The 20015-nt window shown below is 44.5% G+C and overlaps 1 protein-coding gene across 1 annotated transcript in view; it reads right to left on the bottom strand.

Annotated features, from left to right (window-relative positions):
* The window catches only part of TBC1D14 (TBC1 domain family member 14), a 106576-nt gene extending 93193 nt beyond the window's left edge, over positions 1 to 13383 (bottom strand). The window contains exons 1-2 of the mRNA XM_054029205.1: positions 12995 to 13383; positions 4856 to 5591 (exon numbers count right to left, since the gene is read on the bottom strand). Coding sequence (XP_053885180.1) covers positions 4856 to 5591; positions 12995 to 13037 — 779 coding nt within the window. The 5' untranslated portion in view covers positions 13038 to 13383. The remainder of the gene's footprint in view (positions 1 to 4855; positions 5592 to 12994) is intronic.
* Positions 13384 to 20015: the final 6632 nt, after the last annotated feature.

Genomic DNA, 20015 nt, shown 5'->3' on the forward strand with positions numbered 1-20015 from the left:
GGCAATTTGCTTTACTCAACTTTAAAAAACTCACTTTTGTCTGAAAGGGGTTTTTTTGGTGGGTGGGGAAGGAGATGCCTACTTCAAGCACAATAAGATCCCCAAGAGAAAGCTGCCAAGAAGTTTATTTACTTTGTGCTTTTGTCAGCACTTTTCCCCCTATCAGTTTCTCAGCTGTATTCACAAGCAGCTCAACCCTTTCTCATGAACAAGTCCAATGACATCACACTTATGGCTTGCTCTAGGAGGAATTTTACACACACACACACACACACACACACACACACACACACACACTCTTCAATAGGGTGCCTACCAGTTAGAGAGCAGCTTCTGTTTATGAGTATGGGTCACCTTGTCATGAAGGCAGGGAGCAACAGAAGCTATTTGAGGGAGCAATTGTCTTCACATTCAGGGCTTATCTACACTTAAATTTTATAGCGCTCTAACTTGCTGGCTCAGGGGGGTGAAAAATCACCCCCCTGAGCACAGCAAGTCTGAGTGCTTTAAAGCTCTAGCGTAGACAGGCTCCGAGCACGTCCTCTCTTGGAGGTGGATTACCAGGGCTCTCCCAGCACTCATGCGGGACCACACTCGCACTTCAAAGCACTGCTGCAGGAGTGTTCCCGCGGCAACACTTTGAAGTTTCCAGTGTAGACATACCCTGAGGTTTGAGTAGTGGTGTGGGAACACAAGTCAGGAGGGAAGTGCAAAGAGCTTTCTTTACTCTGCTCCCTGAGTGAACATGGAGTCCCTTCACTTTTCAAACTCCTTTCAAGGGGCTAGGGATTGACAAGCTGCTGCTAGGGCACATCACTAAGGCTAAGATTATATCACGGAGGTCGCTGGAAGAGACAGATTCCGTGACTTCCAGTGACCTCCGTGACATTGGGGGCCCCACAGCTGACCAGCTGCTGCTGGCAGCGGGGGGCCCACAGCAGCTCAGCCTCTGCTGACTGACCAGTTGCCACCGCTGGCAGTGACCTCTGAGCTGCTCCGCCACTGCTGGCAGGGGTCCCCCCTGCAGCAGCTCAGCGGCTGCGAGCAGCCAGGTCCTCACCGCAGTTCACAGTTGCCAGTGGCAGCAGCAGCAGAGGGACCCTGGAGCTGCTTAGCAGCCACCGGGGAACCTGCATCTCCCAGACGCTGGAGCCCCCTGCAGCTCCCCAGCCTCTGCCGCTAGCAGGGGCCCCCCATATCTCCCCTGCCACCGCGAGCAGCAGGGGCACACATCCCAGCAGCTCCCAGCCCTGCAGGGGGACCACTCCCAGCCACTGGGCAATGGGAGCTGCTAGAGGTGCTGGGAGCTGCTAGAGGTGAGTGGGGGGGGAGTGAGGGGGGAAGGGCAGGGTGCTGGACCCTCCTCCCTCCCCATTTTGTCAGGGATGTTTCTAGTAAAAAAGTCAGGGACCAGTCATGGCTTTGGTGATTTTTTATTTTTTGCCTGTGACCAGTCCCTGACGTTTACTAAAAACATCCATGACAAAATTGTAGTCTTACACATCACTAACCAAACTTTTACTACTACAGGTCCCCATCAATGCTGAGTTCAAATGACAGCTTCAGAAAAAGAAGTAATTCCATACTGAAGGCATTCTCGTGGTGTGTTTTTTTTTTTTTTTTTTTTTTTTAAAAAACCACTAGAATCGCTGCAATGATACTGAAGTTGTGCTACCATATGGATTTAGGGCCCCTAGACTTCTGGCCATTGTTAACTACTGCACCTGTGCTTTATCTGGTGTGGACCAAGGAGTCCTTCCACAGAACAATAGTTGCAAATTTAAAATGCAGTTACTTGAAAATTCAGATTGGTGAAGAGGGGAGTGATATCTACAGAAATAAACAAATTTCACCCAGGACTTAACAGCCAGAGGTACAAATTCTCACTCTCCCTGTAATGGAATGCTGAACTGTATTATGCTGTTCAGACAGTAGGTAGCACTACTGTGCGCCACTTACAGGTACTTATTTAAGTAAACTTCACCCATACCTGGCAGTACATAAAAGGACCTTATGGAAGACACATCTATGGTATCTCTCTTTGAGAAGGAAGCTCTGTAGTCAGTCCATATCTGATACAGAAGCCTGACCTGCAAGTTGAGGCCCTGCAACCTACCCTGTACAAGAAATACATGATACTCCCTCCCGACAAATCAACTGAATAAAATGGAGTCTCTTCAACAGTTCTCTCTTATTTCTCAGAGAACAGGATAAATCTCAAAGGAAACAAAGAACTGAAGCTGTGGAGCAGAATCTTTCCAAGGCAAGCACTTACTAGAACCTCTAACAGATGCCTCAATATTAGTGATCTCCAAGGTAGCATGTGTTTTTGCACTGTGAGGAACAGAGGAAAGTTAGCACCAGGGTGCCATTCTTACACTAGTACAAGATCTCTTGCTGTTAGGTTGATTTTTCCAAGCCCACGTATAAAGGAATGCCTCATTGACGTAGTTCCACCAAGGTTTAAAAACTCTGCAGGTTCATTAGATATAGTTACACAAAAAGAAAAATAAAGAGAGGGACTGTGTGTTTAAGTGCCTACAAAAACATGACTTACAACATTAAGTGCTTGGGAAATACGGTTGAGAGACCTGGGAAGTGGACAAATAGGTTATATGTGCAAACAGGAATGCTGTGTGAAAGACAAGGCCATACGGACAATTTCTAATGAGGCAAGTGACAGCAAGTTCCAATCCTGAACAACATCTATGATCCAACTAGTAAATACGGTTTTCAGGGCTCTTTCAGGTGAAGCGGACACAAGTTCAAAAGGTTTCTACTTGTCTGAGCCACATGAAAGCTACCCCCAGTTAAGGGAAGGAATAAGAACAGTAGACATACGGATTACTTAGCTTCTATGCTGAACTGAGTCTCATATGCACGCCTGGTGGTATCACTCAGTGCCAGAAGTTACCTGTTAGACACGATATGGTACTTTGTTGAAAAATATTTCCCTTTTAGGGAATACCAAAAGGTGTCAGTTTTGCTTTCAAACCAGGGTGGATAAAACTGTGCTTTTAAAAAGATTTAAAAATTTAAATAAAATGTAAATTAAATACAGATTTAACTATTAAAGCAAACTATTTAAAATTTAATAGCACTCTAACTTGCTGGCTCAGGAGTGTGAAAAATCACCCCCGAGTGCAGCAAGTCTGAGCACTTTAAAGCGCTAGTGTAGACAGGCCCTGAGCGCTGGGACCATGCTCCCAGCACTTGGCGTCAATCCCCTCGTGGAGGTGGATTACCAGAAGCGCTGGAAGAGGTCGCGTGCAACCACGCTCGCACTTCAAAGCGTTCCCATGACAGCGCTTTGAAGTTTCCAGTGTAAACATACCCATAGTGGAGTACTCAAATATACTGGAACTTAAAAGTTATTTTATTGTTAAGACATTGTTCTCTAAGCTGTGATTTAGAGTCAGTTTAATAGTTCTAAATCAACAGCTTTTGTTTCTTTTTCCCCCCATTAAGACACTCTTTCAGAGAAGTAACAGAAATGATTGGTCTTTTCTTTTGGCAAATAGAGAAGTTTAAATAAAGAAGAGTAAGTGTTTCATTGAAATAATCAGATAGGCAAAACAGGCTTTTTATAGCCAAAGCTGCAGAACACAGAAATAACTTCCAATCAATAACTGATTTGAATTCGACACTGCACTAGACAACTTGCTCCAAAAATGATCTTAGCTAACGTACCTCATCACAAAAGAATTATTCAGGATGGCACACATGATCTTTGTGTACTAGCTCTGCTTGCTTGATAAGAAATATCAGTTTAAAATACATTATTTTTAATGTAGGAAGCCAGGGCAGCCTTTCAAAAATGTAACTGCTTCAGTGCTGCCCCAGATGTTGCCATTTCAATAATTACCATAAGTGCTCAAGTTCCACATTCTACTTCTGGTCTTGGCATTTTCCCATTATGAAGACACAAGCAAATGAGGTGGTCAACAGTATTGTTTCCTAATCTTGATAGCAAAGATGAGCAGTCTAAATACCACTGGTCATAAGGTTAAGATTTTGTCATGGTTATTTTTAATAAAAGTCATGGACAGGTCATAGGCAATAAACAAAAATTCACAAAAGCCCACGACTTTTACTAAAAATAACCAGGGAGGTGGGGGCTGACCACTGGGGGGACTGAAGTCTGAGCCCTGCGCGGGGGGGGAGGGAGGGGAGGCTGAAGCTGAAGAAGTCATGGAGGTTCATTAAAGTCATGGAATCCATGACTAAATCATATCCTTAGTCATTTGTCACCTTATCAGTGAACTGATGACCTTAAGTCAAACAAAATAAAATGTTTGACAAATATTTCGACTTTAAGTGGAATGTGTTTACATTTAATATTATTAAAATACTTAGCACTGCTAGAACACTTTCTATTCCTAGACCTCCAAGTGCTTTACAACAGTGGGCAAGTATCTTCTTAATTTGGCCGACAGGGAAACCAAGGCATATGATGTTTAATGACTTCTCCAAGGTCATACAGTAAGTCAATGGCAAAGCCAGGAAGAAAATCCAAATCTCCTGGGGTCCAGTTCAGAGCCCTTTCCCCCAGAACCTTGCTTCCCCCCTTTAAACACAGCTGCAAAGAAGAGAGTTCCACCTTCATTCAGAGTTCAAGCTTCTGTGGATCCCAACCACAGAGCATAGAACCTTACCCACTGCAGTGTTTCAGCCATGCGCAGCTCTGGCCTACTCAGGCAGAGCAGAAAGATGGTAGTAATCTTCATACCCAGAGGAACTAGCATTGTTAGCTGAAGGTGTAACTCTTTACCATAAAACCCCTTAAGCATCTCCTAGCCCCCAATACATAGTCAGAATGCTGTAACTTTTTTCTTAAGTATCAAAATCCCATTACCTGGCAAAGAAGCTAGTGAAGGGTCCCAATATTTTCAACTTACTGTCCACATCTGCTTCTTGACAACACGCCTGCTGGCTTTGATCATTGGTTTCCTTAGTGGAATTCAGTGTAACATCTGAAAACTGCGCTTCATCAGTCTCCAGGGTCACTATTGCACTTGAGCTGCTTGTGACCATGAAGTCCAAAATGTCTTCATTGCTAACAGATAAAGTTGTTGACAGTTCTGTGCTGAGACTAGACACACTACAGACAGAGATATCATCACTTCGGTTCAGAGCTTTGGAAGTTGGACTATATAGTTTCACTGTGTCGTATCCAGTTCTTGGAAAAGTTGAGGATTTTCGTACACTGTGTTCATGTTCAGCATTCAAAGAAAGTGGAGGCACATAAGACAGCAGCATGCATGCATTCTGAAAAGTTCTCTCGGGCATGATTTCAGACTCAGACTGTTTTCTCTTCACATTTAACACACTGCAGTGAACAGGCTCCGGATTCCCTATTTCTAGAGTTGGAATACCAGAATCTACAGATTTAAGGCTACGGCTATCTTCTAAAGCACTAGAGTGCTGGCTAGGTCCATACTCAGGCAAAGAGAGCACTCTCGGGGCCCTTGAATTCAAGTTTTGAAGATTCTGGATACTGTTGCCCACTTTGGTGTCCAGAATTCCCATCAAACTCAAACCATTTAAGGAGTTGGATACATTTACATCAGTCATCTTGGTCCAATTGGTAACTAGTAAAAGGAAAGAACAGTTTTGTTTTTATTAAACACTTCAAAAAATCTCTTATTAAAGAATTAATTACTATCATGTAGCTGTCACACAGTACCTAGGGAAAAATCATACACAAAGAATAAACCAAGTAACTGAGGTAGAGGGGCACTGGTAACTGAATCATATGTTAGTAACAACCTAAAGCAGTTTGTTTATAACAATTTAGGTTACTAGAAGTGAACAAGTTTTTTCTTAAAAACTACTTCCTTGTCATTACTTATACTCTACTTTGTATACTTCTCTCAGCATGTAAAGTGAAAATTCAGCAGTGTCAGTTTCTCTTTCAGTGCTTCCATGATGGGGATTTCAAAAGGTGTTTTCAATGGAATCTTAAGGTGTCAAGAAAGCTTTACAGCGACACAGGAGTCTCACTTAGTTAAGTTCCATCACGACATTGGTATAAGGTGGACCTTTTCAATTCTCTCGGATCAATGTACATAAACAGATTTCTTTTAAATTTGGTATGCTTCAGGAGGGTGCAGGGTAGGCTTAGTGATCCAAATTTGGAGTCAGTTGAGATCTATGGATTCTGGAGATATATGCCTCCCTCCCCCAGCCATTTTTTAAAAAGCTTCTAGGCAGGATTTTTGTTTTTGCCCAGAGCTAAAGAGCAAACTATTTATGTGATCTGGGTCAGAGTGGTCTTAAACTGTCAAGTTTTACCCAAGATAGTGCATGGCACCCACTAAGTCTTCCGGGGAACGAATTTGAGACTATTTAGGAAAATGTTTTTTTGTTTGTTTGTTTGTTTTTACACTGCACAGAAAAACAGCTAGAGGGTTTCCATTCCTGCCAATTTATATGCTTTAATCTCGATTCTTGTAAGTGTGCTACAATCCAAATAGTTACTCAGATTGCTTTGAAATTTGGTGAGCCTCATGGAGGCACAGGGCAGCCTAACTAATGCAAATTTGCGGTCATTTCATTTAGGGGTTTCCAAGTTACAGAGACCCCTTCCAAAAAAAAACCAATTTCCTTCTGCTGCTTTGTATCATTAAACTGAGAGGTACTAACAACTGGATGAATCACAGACCTGTTGATGGTTGTGAACTCACCCTTCTTTAACATATCTAAGGATAAATTAACCCCAAGACCCCACCTAAGACAAAAGGAGTTTTGAACAGAGTGGCTGGAGGTTGCTGCAGTTTGAGAGTAATAAGTGGCTATTTAGTCAGGGGAGGGGGGTGTAATCACTCCCTACCTGTGACAGTGCACCACCAACCCCCTACATACTCCAAACACACCTTTCCCAAGAAGACCCAACTACTGCCTCCACCACTTAACTTAGGTGCACCTAAGGACTTGTCTACACTGGCACTTTACAGTACTGAAACTTGCAGCGCTCATGGAGGTGTTTTTTCACCTACTCCTCTTGTGGAGGTGAGTTTTTTAGAGCACAGGGAGAGCTCTCTCCCAGCGCTATGTTGCGACTACACAAGCCACATTAAAACACTGCCGCAGCAGCGCTTTAACGTTGCCAGTGAAGACATGCCCTAACATACTGACTGCACCTAGAGTATATGCAAATAAATTGCCACGGGTTACTGCCAACTCCAAGGGAACAGCAGGAAGGTATGCGTATGCAGTCTCCCTACAACTTTCTGTCTTTTAATAGCATTAGATTGAATCCTGTAGGTGAGAGTGAATGGGTTGTACAAGCTCCTCACCTCCTTTGCCAACCTCACAGTTGCTAAAGAGTAAAGGAATGTGTGTTAATGGGGCATAGCTAAAGTTGCATGGCAAACCTTAGCTCTGCATTTCCTAGTTTTCAGATGTTTGAATTTAGCTCAATTCAATGCTCTGCATGGGGATGACATACTGCCAACCAATCTTAATTTAATGTGTTTTTTGTCCATTGAATATTTATTGGTTTGGGGCTGTTATAAAGCTTTTTTCCCTACAACATTTAAGCCTTGGCCCAAATTTAAGCTGCATTCTTTTGTCGATTTCTTGACATCCACTGGGAAAATATCAACTGCGTGAAGAAATATTTATGCCATTCAACTTAAACTTAACTTATTAAGCAAATCAATTTTGTTTCTTTCTAGTCCACCCAGCTTTTATATACAACATGTTGCTGTCATTTAAGTATAGGTCAACACTTAAGGCTTTTCCTGTCTTTCTTTTATAGAGATCATTTGTTTAGTTGCATTTTAAAAAGAACAGTTGCTACTTTAAGAAAATTCCCAAAGTTCTAAAAGCCAACTAAATTTTATACATTCAAATCAACCAATGCATCAACTGGCCATTCCTTTTGCTATAGGACATCATATTTAATAGGCTAATGTGTCAGTCAAATGAGACAAAAGTGAATATTACCAAGATTGTGGGAGTTAACCTGTCCTGTGCCTTCCCCAAGACTTGGTTATTGTGGCTATTTTGTTGTATTGTCAGGGCTTGAAAAGATTAGCCTAGTCCTACTAGCCCAAAGACTAATGCTTTGTCTTCACCTGGAAACAAGCTGTATTCTTACCTTTTAAAAAAAGATAGTTCAAGATAACGAACATGAGGAAAAATACTAGTAAAGACAAGACGCTTGTAGTATTAACTTCTTAACACTGGCCTGGTCTACAGCTAAAACTTAGGTACAACTAGCTACATTGCTATGGGATGTGAATTAAGACATATTAAGCTGATCTAAGCCCTGGTGTATACACCACTAGGTTGAGAGAAAAATTATTCCATCAACGTAGCTACCACCTCCATGGGGTGGATTTACTATAGCAATGGGAAAACCACTTCCATGGCTGTATCAAGTGTCTACACTGTAGCCACAGAGCTGCAGTGCCGCAGCTGCGCCAGTGTAGTGCTTATACACTAGACATACCCACTAGTAATGTATAATAGTAAGGATCCCGCTCCCTAGTGTTTACTTTGACCTACTAATGTGTGAGAACTACATAGGGCCTTGCCTTCACTAAGATTTTACCCGAGTTACTACATATTAACACACCTTCTTCCTAACATGGATACACCCTAAAACTAGTAGATTGGATCAAAAAACACATTGCCACACTGCCTCCCACAGTCACATCCTCCGCAATTTAAAGAATAAGGGATTGGCTACACTTGCGAGTTACAGCGCATTAAAGGAGCCCCAGGCGCACTAGCTCACTACCCATCCACACTGGCAAGGCACATAGCGCGCTCTGACTCCATGGCTCCTGGTACTCCACCTCGGCAAGTAGAATAACGTTTGATGCGCCCCTGCTGGAGCGCCCCAGTGTCAGTGTAAATGAAATATTGCATTACTGTGCTCTGATCAGCTGCCGGAAACATCCCAAAACGTCTTGTCATATGCCCTTTGAAAGCTGTTTGACAGCTGGCATGTTTATCTGTTCTGAGACAAAGCAACCATTACTGTGGAATGCTGCATGAGAGAGAGGGGCGCGGGGGGGGGGGGGAAGGGAGAGGGAAGAGGTCTGTTGTCTCTCAGCCCCCCCATTCGAAAAGCACGTTGCAGCCACTTGCATGCTGGGATAGCTACCACAATGCACTGCTCTCTGTGGCCGTTGCAAGAGCTGCTAATGTGGCCACGCCAGTGCGCTGTCAGCTGTCAGTGTGGACAGACTACAGCACTTTCCCTATTGCGCTCTACAAAGGCTGGTTTAACTCAAAGCACTCTACATCTGCAGGTATAGCCATGCCCTAAGAGTCACACACTGTTTGTATGCTACTAATTGCAACATATCCAACCTCCTATTTTAATATGTTAAAACTACAAGGACCAGCAACTTAATAGCTGAAAAACAAGTTTATTGAATACATTTGATTAATTTCACTAGTATTCTAGCATTTAACAAGCTATAAAGATGGCTTGATAACTTAATTCACAAATGTTACTTAGTGGTAAGACAATATTTTGATTTTTCTGGTATTTATCAGTTCTTTTTTGATCAGCCCTACTTACTACATTTCTCACTTAAATTAAACCTTTTTATTTTATTTTTTTAAATGGTCCCACTTCAATTTTTCTTCTTTTCTAGAATAGATCTTCACTATTCTTCTCTTCCCTACATCCTTATAGTCTCATCTTACCTATGTATTAGTCTCTCCTTATTTCTCAGCACAAAAGTTTCGCCTTAGTATGTACACACACATTTCCCCCTTTAATTAACAAATCATATTTTAACTCATACCCATCCATGCAGCTACACTAGGCTGAGAAACTTAACCAGACACCTGAAAGCCAAATGATTAAACCTACTAACCATAGGCCAACATGAACGGTCCCCTTGTCCAGGGCAAAACTCACATGATCAACCCTCTCCCCCAATTCTGCTGGGAAATGAGGAAGGTATTGAGATTCCAAGAGTAGCACTGACGCTATACTCTGCTTTGAATTCTCTCCCCAAGTCTTTAAAAAAAAAAAACAGCATCTTCCGACTAGCTGATCTGATACATGTGAAGCTCCTCCTTCCCCCATCACCCCCCATATTTTGGTCATTCTCTCTCCGATTCCCTCTCCTATCTCGGTAGAAAATTACTGCTACTTCACCACTCCACAAGCCCTCCAGGCTGCTGCAATGCAAGGACGGGGAGACAGCCTCACTATTCTACCCTTCCCTCAACTTTCTGGTTGATACAGGGGGATGTCTCTGCAGTATGTCCGCCAAGCTATGTGTTTAAGCCCTCTTCCCCAGTGAATAACTCCAAGGCCTTGGCTACACTGGCAATTCACAGCGCTGCACTTGCTGTGCTCAGGGGTGTGAAAAAACACACCCCCCTGAGCGCAGCGAGTGCAGCGTTGTAAAGCGCCAGTGTAATCAGCGCCTGCAGCGCTGCACGCTCTCTCGCAACGCTGCAAGCTATTCCCCTCGGAGAGGTGGAGTACTTGTGTGACTACACTGCCGCGGCAGCGCTGTGAAGCGCAAGTGTAGCCAAGGCCCAAATGTCTGCCTCTGCTGCTGCTTAGTGCTTTGTCAAACAGCAGCAAAGTGAAAGTGACCTGTTAGTCCAGTTTCACTGCAGTTTTATCATTTGGTTCTTCTCAGGATACTTACAAATAAGCGTTCTTGCTGAAAGCAAGAGAATATAGTAGCTCAAGAGGCGGATGAACAGTTGTCAATTGGTAAATTGATTCTCAGAGGAATCAAGGTAGGTTTCAACACAGCACAGCGCAATTGTTCTGACTTGGTTTAAAAATTTCTTTCTTTACGCAGGAAACATAACAGGAAGAGTTGCTTTAAATATGCAATCTGTAAATGCAGAAGTACATACAACTACAATTTTCTTTAATGTTTTATACAGCAGAAAGCTACAGAACGTCATACATTTGCTGTACATTATATAAATTAAAGCAACAGACAGTATCAAATTGTCAGTAAAAAAACCAAAAACATGGAACTTGTATTCAGTTTATTATGCCTGTGCCCAGGCCAGGTTATTTATTTGTTTGTTTTAATATAGTGAAAGGACATTTGTTTTCTGAATCTGATAAATAAAGAGTCTGGAAATGGATACTGACAATTCCAAGGGTTGTTGCTAATGCTATTCCCAATACTGACTTTATTCCTAATTAATTTATGATCTACATCTCATCACAAGTCTAGTTCTCTCATGCCATATACTGCAAATGGCACAGTTTTACTGCTGAACAAGACAATTCTTATAGCAATGCAACATCTCATTAAATAGTAGCCTACTGGTTAAAGCAGGAAACATGCAGTCAAGTCTTTTGGGTTCGCTAGTCCTAGCTCTGCCACAGATTTGCTTTGCAACTCTGGGAAAGTGACTTAACTTTCTTGTTTTGACCCGCATCTCCAATCTACAGAACAGGGTTCATGTTTTCCTAATGGTACTCAAAGAATTAATGTTTGACTAGTTCTTCGGGGCTCCCAAAGCAATATACAGAGTTTGGGTCATCTTGTATAGTCACTTCCATTACTCCTGCCTGAAAATTAAATGACCATTGTATTTTAGGACCAATACAATCTTTGAACTGCAAAGTGGTTACGTTATAGTTTCCTCTAAGAGCTTCAAAAACACTCTCTGGGCAAATGGCTGTAGTATGTCAGATTCATGTACATAATGTTAGAGATCTCCACAGCAAATGATATCAGCATACATTTAAACTGTGTAAAAGGAAATCAATATGCATGAAAAGCATGCAATTTTGGGCAAACAGAATGTAAAAGCAGACCTGGACGAAAACGGGTTAATACCACAGCACTGCCAGTAACAAAAAATCCCTTTAACTTTAATATAACTTGTCTCAGATGCATTCATCACTCCAAAAACTTTAATGGAAGAAATTTACTTTTTTTAAATGGAAAAACCTAAGTAATTTTTAACTCTGCCACCGCAGCCAAACCCCTCTCCCACAAACCAGCTTGTTGTTGAGCAACACTCCATGAACTTTTACAAGTCCAGCTACGGGTTGGAGAAAGGGATAGTGAGCAAGGGCTTTTAAATGACTTAAAACTACTTCCTCTTCTTCCCTCATAATCAAACAGTTTGAATGAATCAGTGTTATAATAAACCTCTGTTCTAAGAGCAATGTACAGCTCTTTCCAATAATATTGAAAACAAATAGAATACTGCCACTTTGACAGGCCTTATATCAGAAGAGACCACGTTAACAATATCCCATGCACTCTCTAGAACTGTACCAGTTCATTAAGTCTGAAGCCCAATTGAGCTTGTGGAAAACCATTGTTGCCTCCATATGACAGGGTTCATAGTTTCACAGTTTTGCCACTTCTCAAAAACGTTCTTGTGGTTTTTTTTTTTTTTTTTTTTTTGAAGGGTTGCATGAAAAATTCAGAAAGTTGAACAATTTTTCATAACATTGTTTCTTTGTACCATTTTTTGACCCCCCCAAAAAAAAGTTTGGTCTGAAATTTTTCGAGCAGCTGCATCAACTAGTTCTCTCTCTTCCCCCGCCTCCCACACCTCCCTCTTGCTAACTGAAAACAACTGAGGAGCGCCAGAAGGCACCTCACCGAGCGGCCTGAGAGAATCTGGGAAGTAGGAATCTCAAGCGAAAGCGGAGGGGACAGGGAGTGGCTACCCAAGCCGGCGCCTCCCGGGCCCAGCTGACAAACCCAAGCCCCACCCATCGAGGCTTGGAGCAGCCTGGCGGTGACTGGGGGCAGGCAGAGAAATCGCTGAGCACTCGGAGGGATCCCGCTGAACCGGTCTGGGGGGGAAGTTTCGCAGGGGCACATTCGGGTTGCCTTTAACGCAGAGCCGCCGTAACGTAGCCCTGACTCGCCTCTGCTCCTGGCCATGCCGGGTTTCCACTACCGCGCTGGCAAGCAGCAAAGGGGTCATCGCACGTTTCCCCTTCAGCGCCGGGCAGAGTCACACTCTCCTGCCACCCCGGCCCCCGAGGAGAAAAACTTTCCAGGCTGGACTTTACCTGGGTAGCTCTGCCGTCCATTGCTCTCCTCAAGCCGGGCCATGCCCAGCCCTCCCCAAAGCGGCGGCTGCGGAGCTAAGGGGCAGCCGGGGGCTGGTCCATTCTCCGCCTGGCCCGGGGCGCTCAGCAGGGGTGCGGCGTCTCAGCCCCTGCCGGCAGGGAGCCACCCCCAGTGGGGAGCAGGCCCCCCATCCCCGGGACACACACAGCCCGCCGGGCTGCAGGCAGAGAGGCGGCGGCGGCAGCAGCAGGGGGGCTCGCGCTGCTCGGCAGCTACCACCGGGCGCTTCCTGGAACAGTCACGTTCTAACAGCACCCCCCCCCGTCTCCTGCAGCTGTTCCGCCTTCGCGCCGCTCCCCCTCCGCCGCGGGAGCAGTCTCGGTCTGCTGTTCCCCACACGCGTCTCTTCCCCCCACTGCTGACACTATTCCTCTCTCTTCTGTTGCGGCTGTTCCCTTTCCAGCCACTCCCCCCAGCAGCTCACTGGCCCCGCCCGCTATCGAGAGAAGCCAATCGGCGGGGAGAGAGCGACCCACGGGGGAAGCGTTTAACCAGGCGAGATGGGGCAAGCAGAGGGAGGGGGCGGAGCTAGCCAATCCCCGCTTGGCTTTCCCGGGGCCGGGTTCTGTACCTGTCCTGAGCAGCTCCGCCCACCGCCATTTTGAATTCTCGGGGGAGGGCAGGGGTTGGAGGGCCACGAGCGAGGGGAGACTAATGGAGCGGCAGAGAGCATGGATCAGCGTGTTAGTGTTACCATTCCCCCGGATTCCCCCGGACATGTCCGGCTTTTTAAGCTAAAAATAGCGTCGGGGGGAATTTGTAAATGTCCGGACTTCCCCCCCCATGCAGAGTGCGCGCGGCTAACAGTGCGGCCGGCTGGACAGTGTCACTTACATGGGGCTCCCACACTCAGTCAGAGAGGGCTCCTCCTCCCTCCCTCCCTGCATCGCACATCGGCTCCGGCAGTCGAGCTCCCCCCCCCCACTGCTGCCCAGCGTCGGACGAGCGGCTCAGGCAGTTCCTGAGCAAGTTCACCGAGACATTAGGTGAAGAAAGGCCAACAACAAGGGGGGCAGGGGGTCGGAGAAGGGGCAGGGAGGTTCTGGAGGGGGCAGTCAAGAGACGGGGGGGTCGGGAATTTGGGGGGGGGGTTCTGGGGGTGTGGATAAGGTTTTGTGCAGTCAGGGTACAGGTAGGGGGTAGGGTCCTGGGGGACATTTGGGGGGGGGTCTTAGGAGCGGGCAGTCAGGGGACAAGGCACAGGGAGGCTTAGGTAGGGGGTGGGGTTCTGGAGGGCAGTTAGGAGCAGGGGTCTCAGGAGGGGGCAGTCAGGGGACAAGGAGCAGGGGGGGGTGTTTGGGAGTTCTGGGGGGGGGCTGTCGGGGGGGCAGGAGTGGGGAGAGGGATTGGAGCAGTCAGGGGACAGGGAGCAAAGGGGTTTAGATGGGTCGGGAGTTTTTGGGGGGGGGCTGTCAGGGGGTGGAGAGGGTTGGATGGGGCGTAGGAGTCCCAGGGGTCTGTCTGGGGGTGGGGGGGGTGGATAAGGGTTGGGGCAGTCAGGGTAGAGGTAGGGAGTAGAGTCTTAGGGGGCCAGGTAGGATGGGGGGAGGGTCTCAGGAGGGGGCAGTCAGGGGACAAGGAGCAGGGAGGCTTAGGTAGGGGGTGGAGTCCTGGGGGGCAGTTAGGGGCAGGGGACAAGGAGCGGGGGGAGGGTTGGGGATTCTGAGGGGGGGAAGTGGGAGGGGCAGGGGCGGGGCTAGGGCAGGACAGGGGTGGGGCTCCTCCCGTCCTCTTTTTTGCTTGCTGGATTATGGTAACCCTACAAAAAACCCACCCACTCTGGAAACCTAGCGTGGAGGGAGAGGCTTTATTTTGGTGTAACATAAGCTCAAGTTTTTTTTTTGGGGGGGGGGGGGGGCTTATAAAGTCTTCTCACGAAAAGTTGGAGATCAGAAGCATCTTCCCCCGCCACCCCCAGTGGGTTATTTGGGGAGCTGCGGCCCTGCTGTTGCATAGACACTTACTACAGCCACAGGAGGGGTTTTCAGTTGCCGTAGTATCACCTAAATTTGGGTTATTGCTGATTATGTACTCTGTGTATCATATGACTTTAAAAACAAACTTTGTATTCGTGGATCATCTAAGCACTATACCCAAATGTATAGACACTCTTTTTTCAACCTATGTATTATATAATTTTTTTAACATTAGCGTTAATAAAAATTTTTAATCCACCCCTTTGAAAGGCAGTAGCTAGGTCTACAGAAGAACTTGCCTATTGCCCTAGCTGGCCTACAGCGAGGGTTAGGTTAACCTAACTACGTTGCACCTGGCATGACATTTTTCACAGCCCTGAGCAGTGTAGCTAGGTTGACCTAAGTTTTAGGTGTAGATGGGAAAGCTAAGGGGGAGAGTTTAAGTGACTTGATAACAGAGTGTTAAGGACCAGATTTGCAAAGGAGCTCAGCCCATTGGGTCCATAGCGCCTTTGAAAATCTTACCTACATGGTATTTAGGTCCCTAAATGGGAACTAAGCTCTTTTGGAAATCTGGTCCCATCTGTAATGCCAGAAGTGGAACCTCTGGAATGATAAGAACTGTTGATTCTCGCATTATATACTTTCCTTCTCTTCCTGTCACCTCTCTCTTTTTTTATCCCCGCTTCTTCCATCTCTACCCTCTCTCCTCTTTTGATTTCCATCGCTTCACCCCTATACATTTTGAGGACCATGTGCAAGATGCTCTCCACCTGTCTCCACATTGATAGCAATAAAGGTATAGCTCTTAGCATATTGCAGGATCAGACCCCTAACGTTCCTTCCTTTCTCCATGCTGTCATCAATGTAATTACAACACAAGCTTGCTTTAGGCTATGGTTACACTACGAGGCTTTTAGTGACACAGCTGTGTCGCCATGCCACTAAAAGGCATGCAGCATAGGTGCTGTTTGTCAGCAGGAGAGAGCTCTCCTGCTGACAAAAAACTTCCACCCCCACCCCCACTCTCCCCACGAGTGGCAGTGGCTTTGTCAGCAGGAGCAAAGTGCTGTCCACATTGGTGCTTTTCATACGTAAAACTTTTGTCATTCGGGGTGTGTGTGTTTTTTTTAACACCCCTGAATGACAAAAGTTTTGCCAATGAAGCACCAATGTAGACAAACCCCAAGTCTCATGTGTAATTGATCAACTGCCAAACCAGTGATCAGGTCTCTCTGTGCTGTTATCTATTAATTAGGGTTTGTCTACACTGACACTTCATTGGCAAATCTTTTGTCATTACTCACCTAGCTGGAGATGCGTAGCATAGGTTGACTTACCATGGTAGTAGACATAGCCTGAGTCTGGGAAAGAAGGCACCACAGTTTGACTGTATTTCTAGCAGCAGTCCTTTATTCAGATCTAAGGATATGTCTACACTACCGCGGTAAGTCAACCTACGCTACGCAACTCCAGCTACGTGAATAACATAGCTGGAGTTGACGTACCTTAGGTTGAGTTACTGTGGGGTGTACACTGCAGAGCGTCGAAGGGAGAAAATCTCCCATCGACTTACCTTACTCTTCTCGTCAGTGGTAGAATACAGGGGTCGACTGGAGAGCAATCTGCAGTCAATTTGGCGGGTCTTTACTAGACCCACTAAGTCGACCGCTGGCGGATCGATCTCAGAGCATCGATCCCCACTGTAGTGTAGACCTGCCCTTAGACCAGTTGTAGGGTCACACACTTACTTAGGACGTGTCAACACACAGTTTTTATACAACTTTATATTAGTTTGAAACTAGTATAGTTAAAGCTATAAAAACCCTTTGTATGGATTCAGCTATACCAGTATTACTGTGTTTATACCACTATAGTTTATTCTGATAAATGTAGGGGAAGAAGCTGTATCGATATAAACACCTATATACTGATACAACTGTGTTCACACCAGGGCTTGTGTCAATATAAGTATTTTGGTAATTAAAACCACTCCTAATCAAAATAGTTAAATTGGTACAAAAACTGTCTGTAGACCAGGCCATTTGTAAATTTTAATTTGAGTAATTCTATTGACTTCTATTGGAGTTACCCATGATTTACCTTGGTGTGAGATCAGAATTTCAGATCACCTTTCCAAGATGAGAGAGCAGGAAACTGAGATGTCAGGTATGTTATTTGTTTATTTCATTACATTGTATTGATAATTTTTAAAATTTTGTTTTCACTGATTTTCGGAACTGACACATTGGGCTAGGATTTTAAGTATGCATATTCTTACAGCCATTTAACAAATCTGAATTATAGTCTTGTCTTGAGATAGATTTACGTGCAGTGTACTGTAAACACTAAAATGAGAAAACAGTCATGATCTGTAAACTTTGTGAAATGTTCCTCTCACTCTTTCTAACCACAGAATTCCCTCTGAACCACAACGTCATCTTTACAGAACAGCATGTATTACTTTAGTTACATTAAGAGAAAATAAAAGTAAAATGATGTTTTGGATCACATTATAAACCTCCTTATGCTTTGCATAAGAGTTAAGAGGAATATCCTTTTTCAGTGCACTGACTGTGACTAATTCCTTGTTCTGTATACATCTGAATGCGTTTACAACTTTGCTTTTCTGGTTTTGCAGCGAGGGGATGAATTGTTCAACTGGAACAATCTAGTACAGTACATTTTGGTTCATAGTTATTTAATTTACTGGACAGTCTCCTACAAATTAGGTTTAATAATGAAGGAAAAGTCCTGACAGTGAGCTCTATAAGACTTTGAAATAGTCTCCCAAGAGAAAGATTGAAGTCAGTCCCTGGAAATACTTGTAATTAGATTAAAGAAAGCAATAGAACAATCCTGTACTAGCAGGGTATGGATGAGGGTTGGGATTTTCAACATAGCCTAAGACAATTAGGCATCTAACTCCAATTTGAACAGAGGCACCCAACACCCTTAGGCTCCTTGAAAATCCCAACCTGGATGACTTGCTGTAAAAGGTCTTTTCCATCTCTGCCCCTCCATCATTTCTTCCCCTTCAGGAAACAAGACTTCTGTTATATAGCTGCAACAGTATTGTTATTTTTTACTGTTTATACTGCAGTAACTCCTAAGGAACCCAGGCATGGACCAGGATGCTTTTGGGCTCGGCACAGTATAAAAACAGAACATTTCACTCCCTGCCTCTGAGATCTTACAAAATTTTTGTCCTGATCAAAGTAAAAGAACCTACCTTTTTGTTTTGTTTTGTTTGTTATCCATGACATCTGATTTTATTAAGAACTTGGGATAAGGATAATAATTTTAGTGGTTGGAGGTAATCTATTAGAAAATGTTGACTTTTGAATGTCAGTGGCAAACACTGTCTGTTGTGGTTGCCCTCATTTGCAAATAGGATAGCTTTTATACCAGTGGTTCTCAAACTTTTGTACTCGTGACCCCTTTCACATAGCAAGCCTCTTGAGTGCGACCCCCCCTTATAAATTAAAAACACTTTTAAATATATTTAACACCATTATAAATGCTGAAGGCAAAGCGGGGTTGGGGTGGAGGCTGACAGCTCTCGACCCCCCATGTAATAACCTTGCAACCTCCTGAGGGGTCCCAACCCCCAGTTTGAGAACCCCTGTTTTATACGTCAATGCCGTATGTGTACTTTTATTACTATACTTTTGTATTACTAAACATAATCCAAATGGATAAAGTTTCATGACGAAAAATAGTTTCGTCCTATTAGTCCCTGTTGAAATGTGCCATCTCCTCCGCACTAAAGAGGTGATACATGGCAGATACTTACCAGCTAAGAAAGAGACAAATACAGACAGAAGTTACTGGGCTAGTCTACACTGGCAACGGTGAAACGCTGCCGTGGCAACACTTTAATGAGCCTTGTGTGATCACGGTGCAGAGCTGGGAGAGAGCTCTTCCAGCACTCTAAAAAAATCACCTCCATGAGGGGAGTAGTCTGAGGTTGTCAACAAATTTACCAACTGATATGTTTTTAGTTTGTTTCTTTTTAAATGAATTAACCACTATCCATTAGGAACTGTATTGAGACCACCACATTGATTTTATATACATCACCAAACAACCGTCCTCAAACCACTCACCACACAAAGGGCCAACTTCCTCCAGAACACCATCCTTGACAGCATGGATGTCATCTCCCTATGCCCACATCCCTCACAATGACCCATTTCTGCCTGCCTCAGATATCAACAAAACTATGGACAACACTCAGATATCCATCTCAAACACATCCATTTCATCTTTATCCATAACAATTTTACATTCAACAACAAACACTGTCCAAACCATGGGAACAGCTGTGGGTACTAGGATGGCTTTCCAATATGCCAACCTCTTCATGGGTCACCTTGAGGAAAACTTTCTGGACAAATGCACCACAAAACCAATGACATACCTGAGATACATTGATGATATTTTCATCCTCTGTACAGACTGCCTAAACTCCCTCTTAGATTTCCACCAGAACTTCAACAACCATCACCCTTCCATCAAACGCTCTTTAAAATACTCCTGGATGAGTACCAAGTTCCTGGACACCATGATCAGCTTCAACAATGGAACCCTACAGACAGCTATATACAAGAATCCCACAGATCACCATGCTTACTTTCACTGATCCAGTAACCTGCCAAACACACCAAGAAATCTGTTATCAACTGCCAGGCTCTCAGATACCAGAATATGCGCCAAGGAGAAGTCCAGGATACAAACCTTAACACACTTAAAATCACCTTCATGAAACAAGGACACTTTCCAAGAGAAGTTTTCATCACGAACAGGCAACTCAAGTCTCCAAGAGAATCTGCTTCAATACGGGGGAAAAAAACAAAAACAAAACCCTCTGACCACACACTCCTAGTTGTCACCTACCACTCCACAGTGGAATGCATGCAGCGTATTATTAAACAGTTACAAACCATACTTGATGGGAGCTCCATCCTGAAATAAATCCCAAACCCACTCTTCTCGCCTTCAAACAACCTCCCCCCGCAACAAGTTCCGTGTGTCCTGTCAC

This window comes from Malaclemys terrapin, chromosome 5 (genome assembly GCF_027887155.1).
Source record: "Malaclemys terrapin pileata isolate rMalTer1 chromosome 5, rMalTer1.hap1, whole genome shotgun sequence".
NCBI classification, from domain to species: Eukaryota; Metazoa; Chordata; order Testudines; family Emydidae; genus Malaclemys; species Malaclemys terrapin.